Source organism: Gymnoscopelus microlampas, assembly GCF_963454915.1.
Source record: "Gymnoscopelus microlampas genome assembly, chromosome: 17".
In the NCBI taxonomy this organism is placed as follows: Eukaryota; Metazoa; Chordata; class Actinopteri; order Myctophiformes; family Myctophidae; genus Gymnoscopelus; species Gymnoscopelus microlampas.
In genome coordinates, this window is record NC_139954.1 from 17,049,116 (window position 1) to 17,064,023 (window position 14,908).

At 40.9% G+C, this 14,908-nt stretch overlaps 1 protein-coding gene across 4 annotated transcripts in view; it reads left to right on the forward strand.

Moving 5' to 3' along the window:
* The window catches only part of mphosph8 (M-phase phosphoprotein 8), a 29,027-nt gene extending 14,119 nt beyond the window's left edge, over positions 1–14,908 (forward strand). The window contains exons 8-14 of one of the 4 annotated variants that reach the window (XM_084084516.1): positions 7,898–8,038; positions 8,745–8,831; positions 9,583–9,737; positions 10,224–10,375; positions 10,990–11,114; positions 11,350–11,433; positions 12,411–14,908. In XM_084084516.1, coding sequence (XP_083940642.1) covers positions 7,898–8,038; positions 8,745–8,831; positions 9,583–9,737; positions 10,224–10,375; positions 10,990–11,114; positions 11,350–11,433; positions 12,411–12,452 — 786 coding nt within the window. In that variant the 3' untranslated portion in view covers positions 12,453–14,908. The other 3 variants (XM_084084514.1, XM_084084513.1, XM_084084515.1) reach the window with 3 other exon arrangements.

Genomic DNA, 14,908 nt, shown 5'->3' on the forward strand with positions numbered 1-14,908 from the left:
AATGTAAATGGCTTATCACCATTTATTTAAAGTGTTTTCTTGTGTTGATGCTGTGTGTGTGTGTGCTATAGTGCTGGACTTAATAGTTTAAAGTGTTTCCATTGCTAAATGGAATAGATTTTGTGATAGCCAAAGTCACTATTAACATTTATTGTATTCTTTTATACCATGGACATCACAAAGTTTTTCTTTTTTTTACTCCATTTTTCTTTTTCTTTCTTTCGATTGCCAAGTAGTTGCCTGAATGTAGGTTTAGTTGCAATGCATCTTGTGTTCTGTACCCGGCCTCCATGCAGCATTTCATCCCAACATCCCATGAATCAATATTCTTGATCAGACATTTACAATGTCAAAACGTTGTAGACGCTGCTTGATGCAATAAAGCCATTAACTATTTCTTGAATGGGTCACATGTGGTTTTTGTATCGAAAATTTGAAAGCTTTCGGATGGAAGGGTGAGGGGTTACACCCAACGCTAGGCTAAATGGTGATGTGTGGGCATTGCTTTGAATTCTGTTTGAATGGGCCTCAATCTCAGGGGCATTACCAAGGTGCTTGCAACTAAATGTTGCAGATGATTTCAAAGGGAACTACTAAATAATTTAGTTGACACTTTTACATCTTGTGAAAGAGAACTTTAAAAAAAAGTCCCCCCAACCGTTTATTTATTTATATTTATTCATATTTTAATTGTGCAGACATTTATCTTTCCTCAATGTCTACCATTTTTTAGCATCCAAATTGATAATGGGGTTGGACTTGGCATCAGTCTTACATATACTTGTTCTCTTACAGGCTTGTGCTGTTGACGAGAGGAGATCAGTTGAAGGGGAGAAGAGCTTGATTGAAGAGAGAAGTTCAAGTGATGTTTTTAGGTTGAATCTCAACATGGACAGTTCCCAAGAGGAAGTGGGTACAGGCAGAGATAATGACCATATTCAGCAAGATTTTGATCACCCAAGAGATCATGCCAATGTTCCAGGAGGTCTTGCAAGTACAGATACAGAGCAGCTAATGCTCAGAGAGGATGTAAATAATTTAGGATATGGGAACAGTGAAAGCAATGCAACAAAATTGAATACCTATCAGGATGGTCTTGGAGATGAAACTAGAATACCAATAGAGACAAATATTGGTTTGTCCAGTGAACTAAATTTAGATTTTGAACATGAGAGCTTGAGTAGCGATGCTGGAATGACAGATGAGAGACAGAAGAGTCCGGTCACTGCGGAAGAGATATTGGATACAGAACATAAACCTGCGAATGAAGAACAGAGTTGTGCTGGAGAAGTGAATGGCTCTAGTGAAGAGGCACAAGACAGAGCAGAAAGCGACACTAATGAAGCAGATCATGTTCCTTTGGCGGACAATGGCACAACAGATGAGCCATCAGCCGAGAGCTCAAAGGAAATTGCAAAAACCCCATCACGTCGCAAAAAAACTTGGGAGAGGAAGCAACCAACAAGATCCAGTTCAAGGACCAGCAAGAAGGTTCTTGTTACACCACCTGGTACAGAGGATGACGAAGAAGAAATATCAAGCAAAAAGAACTTCTGCGTATACTGCAAAATGGCTTTCGCTCAACTTGTAAGGCATTTAGAAAGAATACATTCAGATGAAACCGATGTTGCCCATGCAATACACTTTCCTAAAGGCTCAAAAATCAGACAAACCCTGCTCGATCAAATTCGCAATAAAGGAAATTATGAACACAATTATGAAGCATTGAAAAGTGGAGATGGCGAAATCGTGGCTAAGAGACAGCCATCAGATGCAACAATATCTGTACGTGACTACCTTCCTTGCCAACACTGCTTCACTTTTTATCGCAAAACTGAATTGTGGAAACACGAGCGTTCATGTAAAGCAAAGAGAGGAGAGCAGAAGCTCCCCGACGGAATGGGAAGAGCCACAGTCCAGAGTGCTGCCTCTCGATTTGACCCAACTTCAGAGTTTTTTACAGGGGGTTGCGATGAAATCATAGACATTATGCATCAAGATGACATCTCAAGGCATGTCAGGAATGACCCCCTAATTTGCAAGTATGGCAAAGCATTGTCCGCGAAACATGACCACGTCAAGTCACAGTATGCCTACATTGCATCAAAAATGAGGGAACTAGGTAGATTTGTGCTCGCTGTGAATGAGCTTGACAGCAGTGTTCAGTATCTTCATGAAATATGTGCGCCATCCAAATTTAATTTGGCTGTTGAAGGGGCCAAGAAAGCTAGCGGTTTTGACCCAAGTTCCAGTAGATTTAAAACGGTTTCCCTTGTCTCAAAGATTGGATATTCATTGAAACGAGCTGCAGAAATCGCCTTTGGAGAAAGTCGAATGACGGAAGACTGTGAAACTGAGGGCCAAGTGAAGCGGTTCATTCAGCTTCTTGATACAGAATGGAATGACCGTTTTTCTCGGAGAGCTCTCGGATCTGCTTGCCGAAAGCAGGAGGTTAAAAAAGAGGAAATAGACAAATCAACCCTGGCTGAAGATGTGATAAAACTACACAAATTTGTTCAAAAGGAAGGGGACAAAGCAAGAAAAGAGCTAAAAGAAAGCCCCAATCCCTCAACGTGGAGAAAGCTCAGTGAGGCAACTCTTTCAGAGGTGTGCCTCTTTAACAGAGGAAGGGTAGGGAATATTGGTAGAATGGTTTTGGAGACTTACACCAGTTGTAAGAGTAAGAGAACCTTTGTGCCATCTGCAGATCAAATTATGAAAAGCACAAAATTGGAGTTGGAGCTTGGTGACAGCTTCATAAAGTTGGAACTAGAAGGCCAGTTTGGTAGGAACACATTGGTCCTGCTAACGCAAAGAATGGTGGTGTTGATCGATTTGCTTGTAGAGAACCGAGAGCAAGCCGGTGTGGCGAAAGACAACCCTTATGTCTTTGCCCGAAATGAAGGCTCATCCTACATTAGAGGATTGGACTGTTGCAGAAGGGCTGCAAATGAATGCCAGGCCAAAAATCCAGAGGCACTTCTGTCTCCAACAGTACGAGAGCATGTTGCCAGCTACTGGCAGTTGCTGAGCCTTAGTGAAAGAGAATTGGACCAAGTGGCCAAGCTGGTGGAACTCAACATCCAGGAATGTCCCAAGCTCTCAGAAAACGCAACCCAGCTGGAGGAAATGAGCAAACGGCTGCTCAAGATGGACCCAATAGTGATCTCTGATACTCCAACCAAGACAGACGATGGTGAGTATGTTGCAAAGAACCACTTAGTTCATGCGTTGGTCTTTTATTACAGATGCATGGAAGAAGAGTGTATGTCTACAGTAATGCTGTCTGAATATTAACTGATAATCTATTTGGGGAAACAGAATACAAGTGCAAGTACTGCTGTAGCAGACTGTAGTTGCATGTTATTAAACCCTTGTATAGTTGTAATAGCACCACACTTAAGGTTGTTCTGCACAGCATTGGTGGTCTGAGGCTCACAAACTACCACTGAGATATTCCAGTGTTAACAATATAACATTTTGTGTTTTACCATACTGAATATATATTTTTCCCCCTGACTTGCTTTTGTTTCAGGCGCAACTCCAAAGAATGTAAAGAAAAGACCATGGAGTGAAGCAGAACAAGTTGCGGTGAAGCGCTGCCTGGGTGACTTTATTTCAATTATGAAAGTCCCTGGCAAAAAGGAATGCAACACCTGCATTTCTGCTGAACCAGCTTTGCACGGTAGGTCTTGGACAGATGTCAAAAGCTACGTCCACAATATGCTGCAGTCAATGAGGAAGAAACGTCAACGCAAATCGGAGGAGGAAGCCGTATTCTTAGAACCCAAGAGACCAAAAGAAGGAAACCCTGCTGTAAAGAAAGACTCTCCGGACAAGAGTGTTGTTGGTGGCACAACATCTCATCCTGTGCAACCAATTGACTGTATAGAAAGCTTGACAGTGAATCATTTGGCTACGACAGTGAATCCCTTGGCTATGACAGCGAATCCCTTGGCTAATACAGCAAATCCCTTGGCCTCAACATTCTCTCAACAGATAACCTCAATGATGTCAGGGTATTCACCCATGGGTGCTGCCAGTGCAAACATGGCCCATACAAGTAGATCAATGATTCCTACTTTCACGCCATTGAATGCTGCCAATGCATCAATGGCGCATACGTATCCACAAAATTCTAGACACGCACCAATGCCCTCTGTGTATATGCTACAGAGCAACAGGAGTGCACCAACGCATTCTGGGTATTCACTACAGAATTCTAGACCTCCACCAATGTCTCCCGCATATTCACCACATAACAGTAGAAGCCCAACAATGCCTCCTCCATATATACAACAGGACACTAGAAACGTACCACTGGTCCCTACTTTCACACCACTAAATGCCCCAAGCCCACCGATTGTTCCTAATTACAGTCGTCTGAATGACAGAAGTAGATCTATGGTGTCATCCTTTACACCATTAAACCATCCTAGTACTTCTATGGTCTCTTCATTTACACCCTTGAACCATTCAAGTACACTTCCCTACCCTTCAAACTCACCCAGAGCTCTTCCAGGTGCACAGGTGATACCACAAACACACCAACCACCACCCATGGTTCCCGACAGGCCACCAGTAGCGCAAACAAATACCCCAGTGCTCCCTCCTGCAAAGAAACGAGAAGATTCTGTAAAGACACAGCAAGATTCTTCTGCAACAACCCAAAAGAGAACCAAAAGGTTATGGAGTGAGCCAGAGCAGGCTGCTGTGAGGCGTCAGCTTGGAGACCTGTGTAAACTGGTTAAGGTCCCAGGCAAAAAGGAATGTGATGCGTGTTTAGCTGCAGAACCTGCTTTGAGGAGCAGGTCGTGGAGGGAGGTCAAGTACTATGTACACAACACGATCCAGTCAATTAAAAAGAGAGGCATCACACCCAAGCGAGCTGCAGGACGTGATCAGCAAGACAGTCAAAGTTCTAGCATGGAATGGGATGCTCCTGTTTATTTGTCCCTGTAAATATTTTTCACAAACATGGTAGGAAGGATTTAATGCCCTGCAAAAAAAGGCAGGGGAGCTTCGGTGCTAAGCTTGGAATGCACAAGCTTGACAATTGTAGATTCAAGAACTGAATCAATCAAAACTGAACACATTGACGATGAAGGCTAGTTTAACCTGGACCGAGTCTTATGTATGGCTCCTTGGCCATGCTCTCTGAATTCAAATTATTTTAAGTTGTGAGGATTGCAAAGTTGCTAGGAATCAGAAGATATATCCATTGGACCAAGTGTACTGTTGCATGCATAATACACATAATATAATGGGTGATGAGAAATAAACCCCTCTCGATTCTCTTGATTCTTGAAGAACATTTGTAGCTTTGCTCAGAAAGAGCGAGTTAAATATTTAAGTTTAATATGATCAGGGTGCAATCATGTAATATCTTGAATTTAGTCGATGCTTGGTGGAGATAGATCTGATCCGTCTTTGTAAACATGTAATAAACATGATGCTTGTTAAACCAAGGTGGGAAATTAGCACTAGCCAGTAGCCACCAACCAAATGTCTGAAGAAGCTGAACAAAAATAAGTTTTACATTTATGTACCTATACACATGATGTAACAATATGCTAATAAACACAGGGATTGGTTTCCAAATCGTCTCCCTAGACATTTTGGCAAATATTCAACCAGGCCCATTTTGTATTCAAAATGCATTTTGGTAAAGCAGTCAAGGCTGTTGACTTTTGGAGTGACCTAGCCACTTCAGCCATTGAATTGGGGGAAAGAAAGTCCTATCATTTACTTATTGATGTATCCATATTAGCTTTGAACACTAACTAATTTCTTCTCCACCAAACTGATGCCTAATAATATTGTTCAAAACTTGATGTAATTCTGCCTGTCATGTTTGTGTAGCATTCTTTTGTATTTTTCACTTAATTTGATCGGAGAAGGATTTTATGCAAACAAGTTTAGCTGCCCCTTACAAAATAATATTGCTACATAGACTGGCCCAATATTTCTGGCCTAAGTGTAATATACTGTATACATACAGTATATACCTACTTTAGCCAGAACTTGAAGCCTAGATTGTAGATGGCCCTTAATAACCTACGGCAGGAATGGCCTGTTTCCTGCTGTTGTTTAAGCACTAGGAGCTCCATGTGTATATACCTCTCAGTGAAATGCTGAAACTTAATTTTCAGAATTTGTTTGTTGTGTCATTTCCTCATTTTAACATTACTCATGTTGTTTTCCTTTTATTACATGTGGTTAGTTGTAGAAAAGTTTGGTTATATATATTTTTTTATCACTGTTCAAATGTTGTGATCCAAGCCTTTTATTGTATTTTAGTTTTCTTTGGACTACCTTTTTAAAACAACCAGAATACCAGCACTCATGGGTCAATATTCTTATACTCATTGAAGGTAACATTTATTATTGTCTTCAATAAATGGAAGCCTATTTTTGAGCCATGAGTGCTAGTACTCTGTTTGTTTTGATACTTGTCACAACGGTGCACCCGATACAGTTTCAAGATTGGGAGCTGTACGGGCTTCTACTTTTTCCAGAATACTTTTTTAATGCTTTGATTTAAACCTCTCTCTGTTATCTGAAACTTAATGACACCTGCAATAGGAATTGTGCCATGCGCCTTTTAATATGGGTCCTGCCCAGCCACCCAGATCCAAGTGATCTTATCTTGGTGACCATTAGATGCTTAAAAAACATTGATTTCATCCGACAAACAGGGTAAGAAATGAACACAATCCATGAGGACACTGCTGGTAGATTTTTCTTAGTACAATAGCATATATGGTTGCCTGTTCAATCAGCCACCTTGATGGGAAAATTAAATTATCTTTGAAAGGTTTTTTGATTTCACTGTTTAAATAATGGAAATACCGGTTATGATTTCTTGGATCCGCTAATCTGTAAAAAATGTGGATCGCACTATTACTTTCTTTTGTGACAAAATGAAGCCAAGTGAGGACTATATAAATCATATATGGTATATATATTTGTTTTTGATTAATTGGCTTCAAATAATGTCAAAGACTGTATGGTCTGAATTTCATTATTGCTATGATCTCCTTGGCGCCAATTTAGACTACCATGATTATGGTAATCTTTTTTTTTTTTTACTAATATACTGGCCTAATAGGGGCTCTTTATTACTAATCCGTGTCACAGTCAGCACAATTCTGATCTACTGCATTTATTTTGGTAGCCTAGTTATATTGGTATTACAAGTGAACATCTCTGTCTCCTTAGGCCTCCTGTGTTATGTACAGTTTGCGATCACGAAACAGTTGTGCTAGAAAAAAATGTTTGAGGTCTATACAGTATTTTATCTCAATATACAATATGGTCATTCAGATGTTAGCATTGATGTTGGGTGTTGACTGAGGAAAAATAATGGGGTGATTTGATGCCAATGGACCCCACCTGGAGTTTCTGTACAGTAGAATAATGTTTATTTCATGACCCTTGTATGAGCACACAGTACACTGTATGTGTACTGAATGTGTCACTTTTCATGTAATCATGTTGCCTTCAGTTCTGTTACTCATCAGTTACTGTATGGAACCTATAACTTCTGCTTGGACAATAAATCGTTCCTTGGATTACGTTTGGCCTTTTTGAATCTCAAATCACTATGGCTGATCTACAATGAGCTTTTTGATAGGCTCTTTTTGCTATTTGTTGCACAACAAAGTACTGTATAAGGTTTAAGTGGTTACATAGCAAAAGACAAATGTATCTATCACACAAACTCAGAGACACACACACACACACACAAGACACATTGAGAACATCACAGTTCTGTTTTTCTTGTTTTGATGAAACGCATCACAGCCACAACCAAATTTGATTGAGTTGACTGATGTGTGGTGGTGATTGTGTGTCCGTTTCCGTGCGTGTTGTGTTTGTGTATATGTGCATGCAGGACTCCAGCGGTATGTCGTTGTGCATGCTGGCTGCAGCTGGAGGTCAGGATGACATCCTCCGGCTGCTGATAAAGAAGGGAGTAAGAGTCAATGGAAGACAAAAGAACGGCACCACTGCCCTGATGCATGCAGCCGAAAAGGTAACCTGCACAGTAAAATATCCCAGTGTAAATTTTACCAAAGATGTTAGGATGAAACTCAGACGCATCAATTGATTTCCTTTATCTGTGTCACATGAGTGCCCAGCTTGTATGAATCGTGAGTCTCTTAATTCCAATGGAGAAGTGACCATAAGCACAGATTATGAGCGACATGAACAAGACTTTAATAAACAAACATGATTCTGAACCTTCTGACAATAAAATGGTATTTTTCAGACAGAAATCAGGAGACATTTTGCTTTGATTGAGATCTGTCTGTGTCAGCAACACTTTTGTGAGATATAGCAACACTGATTCATAGGAAGATACATTCACAAGATCTGACATTCACGTGGGGTGACTAAGCTTGTATATTGCTTATTTATGCCAATAAATATACCTATTTTTGCCAAATGTTTCGACTATTATGGCATGCCCAGAATAGGAACTCCTGGATTCATGTGGTTAAATTAACACTAAAGCCCAATACATGCTCACTCCGTCATTTCTTTCTGAAAGAGAGGTGAGATAACTTCATTTTGACGTCATTCAGACCTTCTGATAGCTTTTGTTCGGATGCTCCTGCTCCCCAGATATCTGGACTGTCCGAACTAGTTCACAAAGTCCGCCTGAAACATTTTTTTCTTCCTTTTTTTTGTCAAATACAATTCTGACAAACATTTTCATGTTTTTTCTTCCTGATCAGAATTTCCTGACAACGGTTGCTATTCTGCTGGAGGCGGGCTCTCATGTCAACGCTCAGACGCTGGGAGGTGAAACTGCTTTGATGAAGGTGAAATTGTTATTAGAAAATAAAATTACATAATTGTTTAGAAAACAATGCTATAAAGAGTGCTGCTGTAATGATGAATAAAAGTGCAGAAGGACTTTGAAATTTGAAGTTCAGTATAAGCATCAGAAACTCTTTATTGTGGTATGAGGTTCCTACAAGGTTCTTAAAAGGATTTATGTTATGTACATACAGAATCATTCAGAATACAGACCATATTGGAATGCAGTGGAATACTTGCTCTAACCACATTAACCCTGGTGTCCCTATTTTGGGCATGTCGTTGCAGGCGAAAGGTTCTCAAAAATAGCCTACGCTTACATGCTTAATTTATACACTGTCGTACAGACGACGCTGTTGTATGACAAAGTATGAATCAGGCTTAACAACATGAACCCTGGCATGTCATAATAGGCGAACATTCTGCAAAAAAAGCAGATAACAGGCTCACAATGCTTCTCAGAGGCTTGCAGATCGGCTGTTGTCAAGAGATCCAGTGGAGAGGGAAAAAATGGAGGGGACCCAAGTACAGACCCAGCCCAGGGGAACCCCGGTCAACATTATATACTGTAGTGGATAAGTGAGGTAGACAACTAAAAGTCCATCAAGGGCCGCCAGGGGATATTATTAAGTCTACTCTTAAGTCTACTATTGGACGGCTAGAATGAAAACCTGCTTTCATCTCGCACGACCGCTGACGAGAGCATTCTGAAAATCCAACTTTTGTCATTATTGTTCTCGTCCTCCACTCCAGGGCTGTAAGCGAGGGAACGCTGACGTAGTGCGCCTCCTTCTGGAGTACGGTGCCGACTGCAACATCCTGTCCAAGCACAAGCACAACGCCATGTACTTCGCCAAGGTCAGCAACAACCTGACAGTTAGCGACCTCATCACGCATCACAGCAACATGTGAGTACTGAGCCCCAATCATATTGACAAGAAGATATTGTAGCGTCAGGTACAGAAGGCGTCTAAGCGCTGAGTACAGTTGAGTTGTGTCATGACTTGTGATGCACGTGGACACAAGTTTGTTATAATTTGTGGGAAAAGCACCATGTCGAACTCTTCCATTGTAGGCAGGTGTGAGTGTTAATGTCATCCATGTAGCATTGCCTGCTTTTTTCCCCACCAAATGGGTCATTCAGATTTTTCTCCACAACGTTCTAATGCTTAAATTATAATATATTTACATTATACAGTACAGTATTTACAATATATTTACGACACAGCATAGTATCCTCTGTCGTACGACGGTGTCGCATGCTGAAAATAGCCGACCTACAAATACGCAATAGCGTCATACAACAAAGTATAAATCATGCTTAAAACTGTTAAATGTCTCGTTGTGAATCTTTGGTCTCTCTCTCTACCTCTGTCTCTCTGTCTGTCTCTCAGGTTATCTACTGTGGCAGAGGAGACTATCCGGGCATATTTTGAGTCGCGCCTGACGCTGCTGGAGGCTGTGTTTCCTCTGTACTGTCACAGGCTCTGTGAGGGAGCAGATTTCTCAATGGAGTTTTCATTCAAGCAGCAACCACCAACGGAGGGTACGATAAACACACACAAGTACTCCTATAGCGGTCAGAGTTGAAACAATGGTGGTCCTCAAAACAACAATGCTTTTCTTTTTTTTTTTAAATAATTTTTATCCCGCGATTTTTGTAACCCAATTTTTTTCAAGTGATCCTGGGTGCTACACCAGCCCTACACCAGCGCTACACCAGTCCCCCACAGCCAGGGAGGCCAGGGCAGAGCTCATGCTTCCTTCAGTGCATGAGAGCCAACTGACCTTCTTGTCACCTGACAGGGGGGAGTTTCCCTGGTTGGACGTAGCGCGTGGAAGGAACACGTTATTCCAACCAGTTCCCTTCCCCTCCATCAGGCGCCCCGGCTGTCATGAGGGAGGCGGTATAGCGACCAGGATTACAACATGTTTTTGTGAGGGTATTAACTACCCTAGGAGACACGGGGAGAACATGCAAACTCCACACAGAGTAGGCCCTTTCGCCAACCCCACCCTGGGTATGGAGCTTTTCTTTTTTTATGATTGTGTTATTGTTGTGTTCATAGACACTTTCTCCCTCTCTTTCTCTCTCTCTCTCTCTGCTGCTTTTCTGTCTCCGCACTCTCTTCCACCCCTTCTCTCGCCTCCTCTCTTCAGGTTCCGGTGTCCTCCTGTTCATCTTTCATGCTAACTTCCTGTCCGAGGTGACTGCCAGGCTGTGTGGGCCCTGCAGCGTTCATGCCGTGGTTCTCAACGACAAGTTCCAACTGCCCATATTCCTGGTCAGTTCACACTAGTTATAATGGAAGGGCTTCCATTCTCTTCAAATTTATGTTCCATCTTGAAATGTTTTTTTACTATTATTATTGTTGTTATTATTATTATTCCAAGTTATTCACCAGTCAGTGTTTCAAACTACAGATGATCCTCTCCTCAATAAACAAAGATTTCATTATAAGTGTTGTTTCCCTTATTTCACGCTGTATTGTTTTCTCTACTGGGCTTTATGTCTCACAGGATAGTCACTTCATCTACTCGTTCAGTCCAACTCCAGGTAACAACAAACTGTTCATCCGTCTTGCAGACGCACCCACAGCCAAGGTAAGACTGATGCCCAGTTAATGCTCAGTAGTAAGACATTTAGATATGCTATTTTCCACTTTTTCAAGGAAAAATAAATAAATATCAATGAATCGATTAACCACTATATTGTGGTCCAATAATAATGAAAATGATTTAGTAGATCTACAAGTTCACAATGCGCTTCATTGCGGCCCATTGTGAGCTTGTAGAGTGGATATTTTCACTATTAAAAAAATATAGATATTTTGAAACTTTTCACCTATAATGACATGCCCAATGGATTGATTATTAATTGATTAATTTATTAACGACTAATTTTTATAATAAATTAAATCAGTTTTTACTGCTGTTTATATTTGAACTGCATCCTAACTCTGATTGTCCTGTTGATGTAATAAGGAGCCAGAATCTACAGAAATGAAAGATCCACTGTTTTTTTCTGCTTTGTCCTATTGTCACCTTTATATCAGCGTTACAGTGTGAGAAATGGATCAGGTGTAATGTGACATTAACAAGACACCTAATCTTTAGTTAATCACACTACACATTTATGTAATGTGAATAGACATTTATTATACGTCTGTCATTCCTTTCTGTTTGTTGAGACAATTTGTACGGGCACTGTATAACCTATCATATTATTACACAGTTGGTAATTCACTACAGAGTTGTTAATTCACTTCCAATATACATTGTATTGTATGTATACAATGAAGCTACCGTTCAAATTGTATTTCAACAGCTAGTTTGAAGTTTGATGGTTCCGGCCATCACATTAATGCTTGTTGTCACATGTTGCAGTCATGAATTTCTCATGCCAGACACCAGCCCATAGGGTAATACAGTAGCTGGTCCCCAGCTGGCTTCTATTCCTGCCCAACTGGACATATACATTTGTGGAACAACCTGCATACCTATATGCTTTCTTATAAACAGGGGGGGGGGGACATATATGGTGCAGCAGTAATTCTAATATTTTTTTCCTCTTTCCTTAGGTCAAGCTTCTTATCTGTGCATACAGGGTCCAATTACAGTGATGACATTACAGATGGAGTCAAAGGTCACACAAAGCCTGGCTGATACATTGATACTGCAGGGCGCGCGCACACACACACACACACACACACACACACACACACACACACACACACACACACACACACACACACACACACACACACACACACACACACACACACACACACACACACACACACACACACACACACAGACAGACAGACAGACAGACAGACAGACAGACAGACAGACAGACAGACAGACAGACAGACAGACAGACAGACAGACAGACAGACAGACAGACAGACAGACAGACAGACAGACAGACAGACAGACAGACAGACAGACAGACAGACAGACAGACAGACAGACAGACAGAGACACACACACACACACACACACACACAGAGTATCGGTTGAAACTGCTTAACCTTCCAGTTAGCATCAGAGGGTTAGAAGATCTGGTCATCAGACCATCCTGGTGGAATTCAAGGAGCTCTTTGGTGTAACTGTAAGACTAATTTCTGACCACATGGACAACCAACCCCACACCACATCACACAACGTGCTCACTCAATGATGACACATTGCTCATCGCCCCTGCACCAGGCAATGAATACAGCACAAATCCCCAAGGATATCACAAGGTCTACTGCAACATTTATATTCCTGTTGATATTCCATGCCTCTGAATACAGCATCCAGGCGCGAACAAGGAAGTTGCGTCGCAAAGTCTGACTGAAAAGTCTGTCTTTTTCCCGCTATGGCGAACCCCACTCCCCTCCCCAACACTCCTCCAGTCTGTGCCTTCCTCTGAGAGTCTCTAGCTTCTATGTGTGTGTGTGGACAGGTTTGTACATTTAGCTTGTGTGTACATGGGTGTAGACCTACTGTGAATTTTGCGAGTGCATTTGAAGATGTTTTTCTTTTCTTGGACCAAGCCAACTGCTTTGCCCAAGGGCGTTACAGATGATTAATCAGAAATGTACGTTCCTTTTTTATTTGCCTTTCCCACTCCCCACAAAGTTGCTGATTCATATTTTCAGCTCTGTGTATATATTCAAGTATAGGGTCTGTTGATGTTTGTTAAAGATATTTCCTTCTTTTTTTTTAGTTGGCAGGCGTGTACAGTGCAGAGATATATTGTTTATTTACTACAGGACATTCATGCTTATGACATAATCAATGAAGATATTTCCATTTACTAAGCCCCTTGGTGCAGGAGTGCCTGGTATAAAAACATAATTGAACACGCCCCTACCCTCTTCACAATTGAATTGGTTCATCCTTCTCGTACATGTGTATATATAAACACAATACATGTATCTGTTAAATGATGCCCTGCAGATACAAACAGCAGTAGCTATTCTCACATTTGAACAAGTTTAGACAGTGCTGCTAACTACTAGTATGCTGTGTACTTATGTACTAACATTACTTTTGGTGGGACAGGAGGTACTTTCTCATCCTCATTATTCACACAATGGTATTTCAGTATGTTTAACCAAAAGAGTTTTTGTCTGTGTGTCATTGCTCATGAGCACACTGGCAGCCACCAACATGTCACCGCAGTACAGGCAAAATGTTTATTGGAGACTGTCTAATTCAATGTGAAGGAAGGAATTTCTGTCACCCAGGAGGCATTTCTAAACAAATAAGGCCTCCAATATGCCTTAAGATCTACATTTGTCAGTTTATGTTGTGCACTTTCCTTTACCAATTATTGTACAAGGGGGATGAAGAAATGGAAGAGGAATGTTGCTGGTCATGTTTTATCTGGAAATGTTAGAATGTCTTTAATCGGCATTAAATGTAACTGTAGACTCCATCTCAACATACGAAATGACTCCATGTTTTGCCTTACTTTACACCTGTAATCTAAGTGAATGTTGCTACCCACCTTGATTATATGTAAATGATGACGTGCAACAATAGGTTTTTGCAAAGAGCAAAACTACTGAAAATACATAAGATGTGGTGAGATGAGAAATACAAAGTCCTTAGTATCTTGTGGAAAGATCAGAGCACAACTGTGACCACATGTAAATCACAAATAGTCCTATAGATTTTCTACATTTGGTGGTCACCATGGAATTGCAGGAACGGCAGATCCCCTTACTCTGACCTGTTTTGAGGCCATGATTTGTATTCCCCAGTAATTAAGATTGGTTCCAAAAAGAGACTTAGCATTTGAAAAGTGTGACACCCACACTTAATGATGGTACGTATGCAAGAAAGTAAAGCCCATAAACCTCTTTCCTTTATAATGGACCAAAATGGAAAGGAGCGTTAACTTTTTTGTGTTTCATCCATTTTGGAGATTTTAACCCATTAAGGCCTGACTATTTTAAAAACGCCATATAAATCTGAATAAACGGGTCCAGGTCTAAATGGGTTAATTACTGATACTGTGCTTTTAATGGTTGGCAATAAAGGATGCTATTCTATTTACCATTAAAATGATGCATCATCTTCA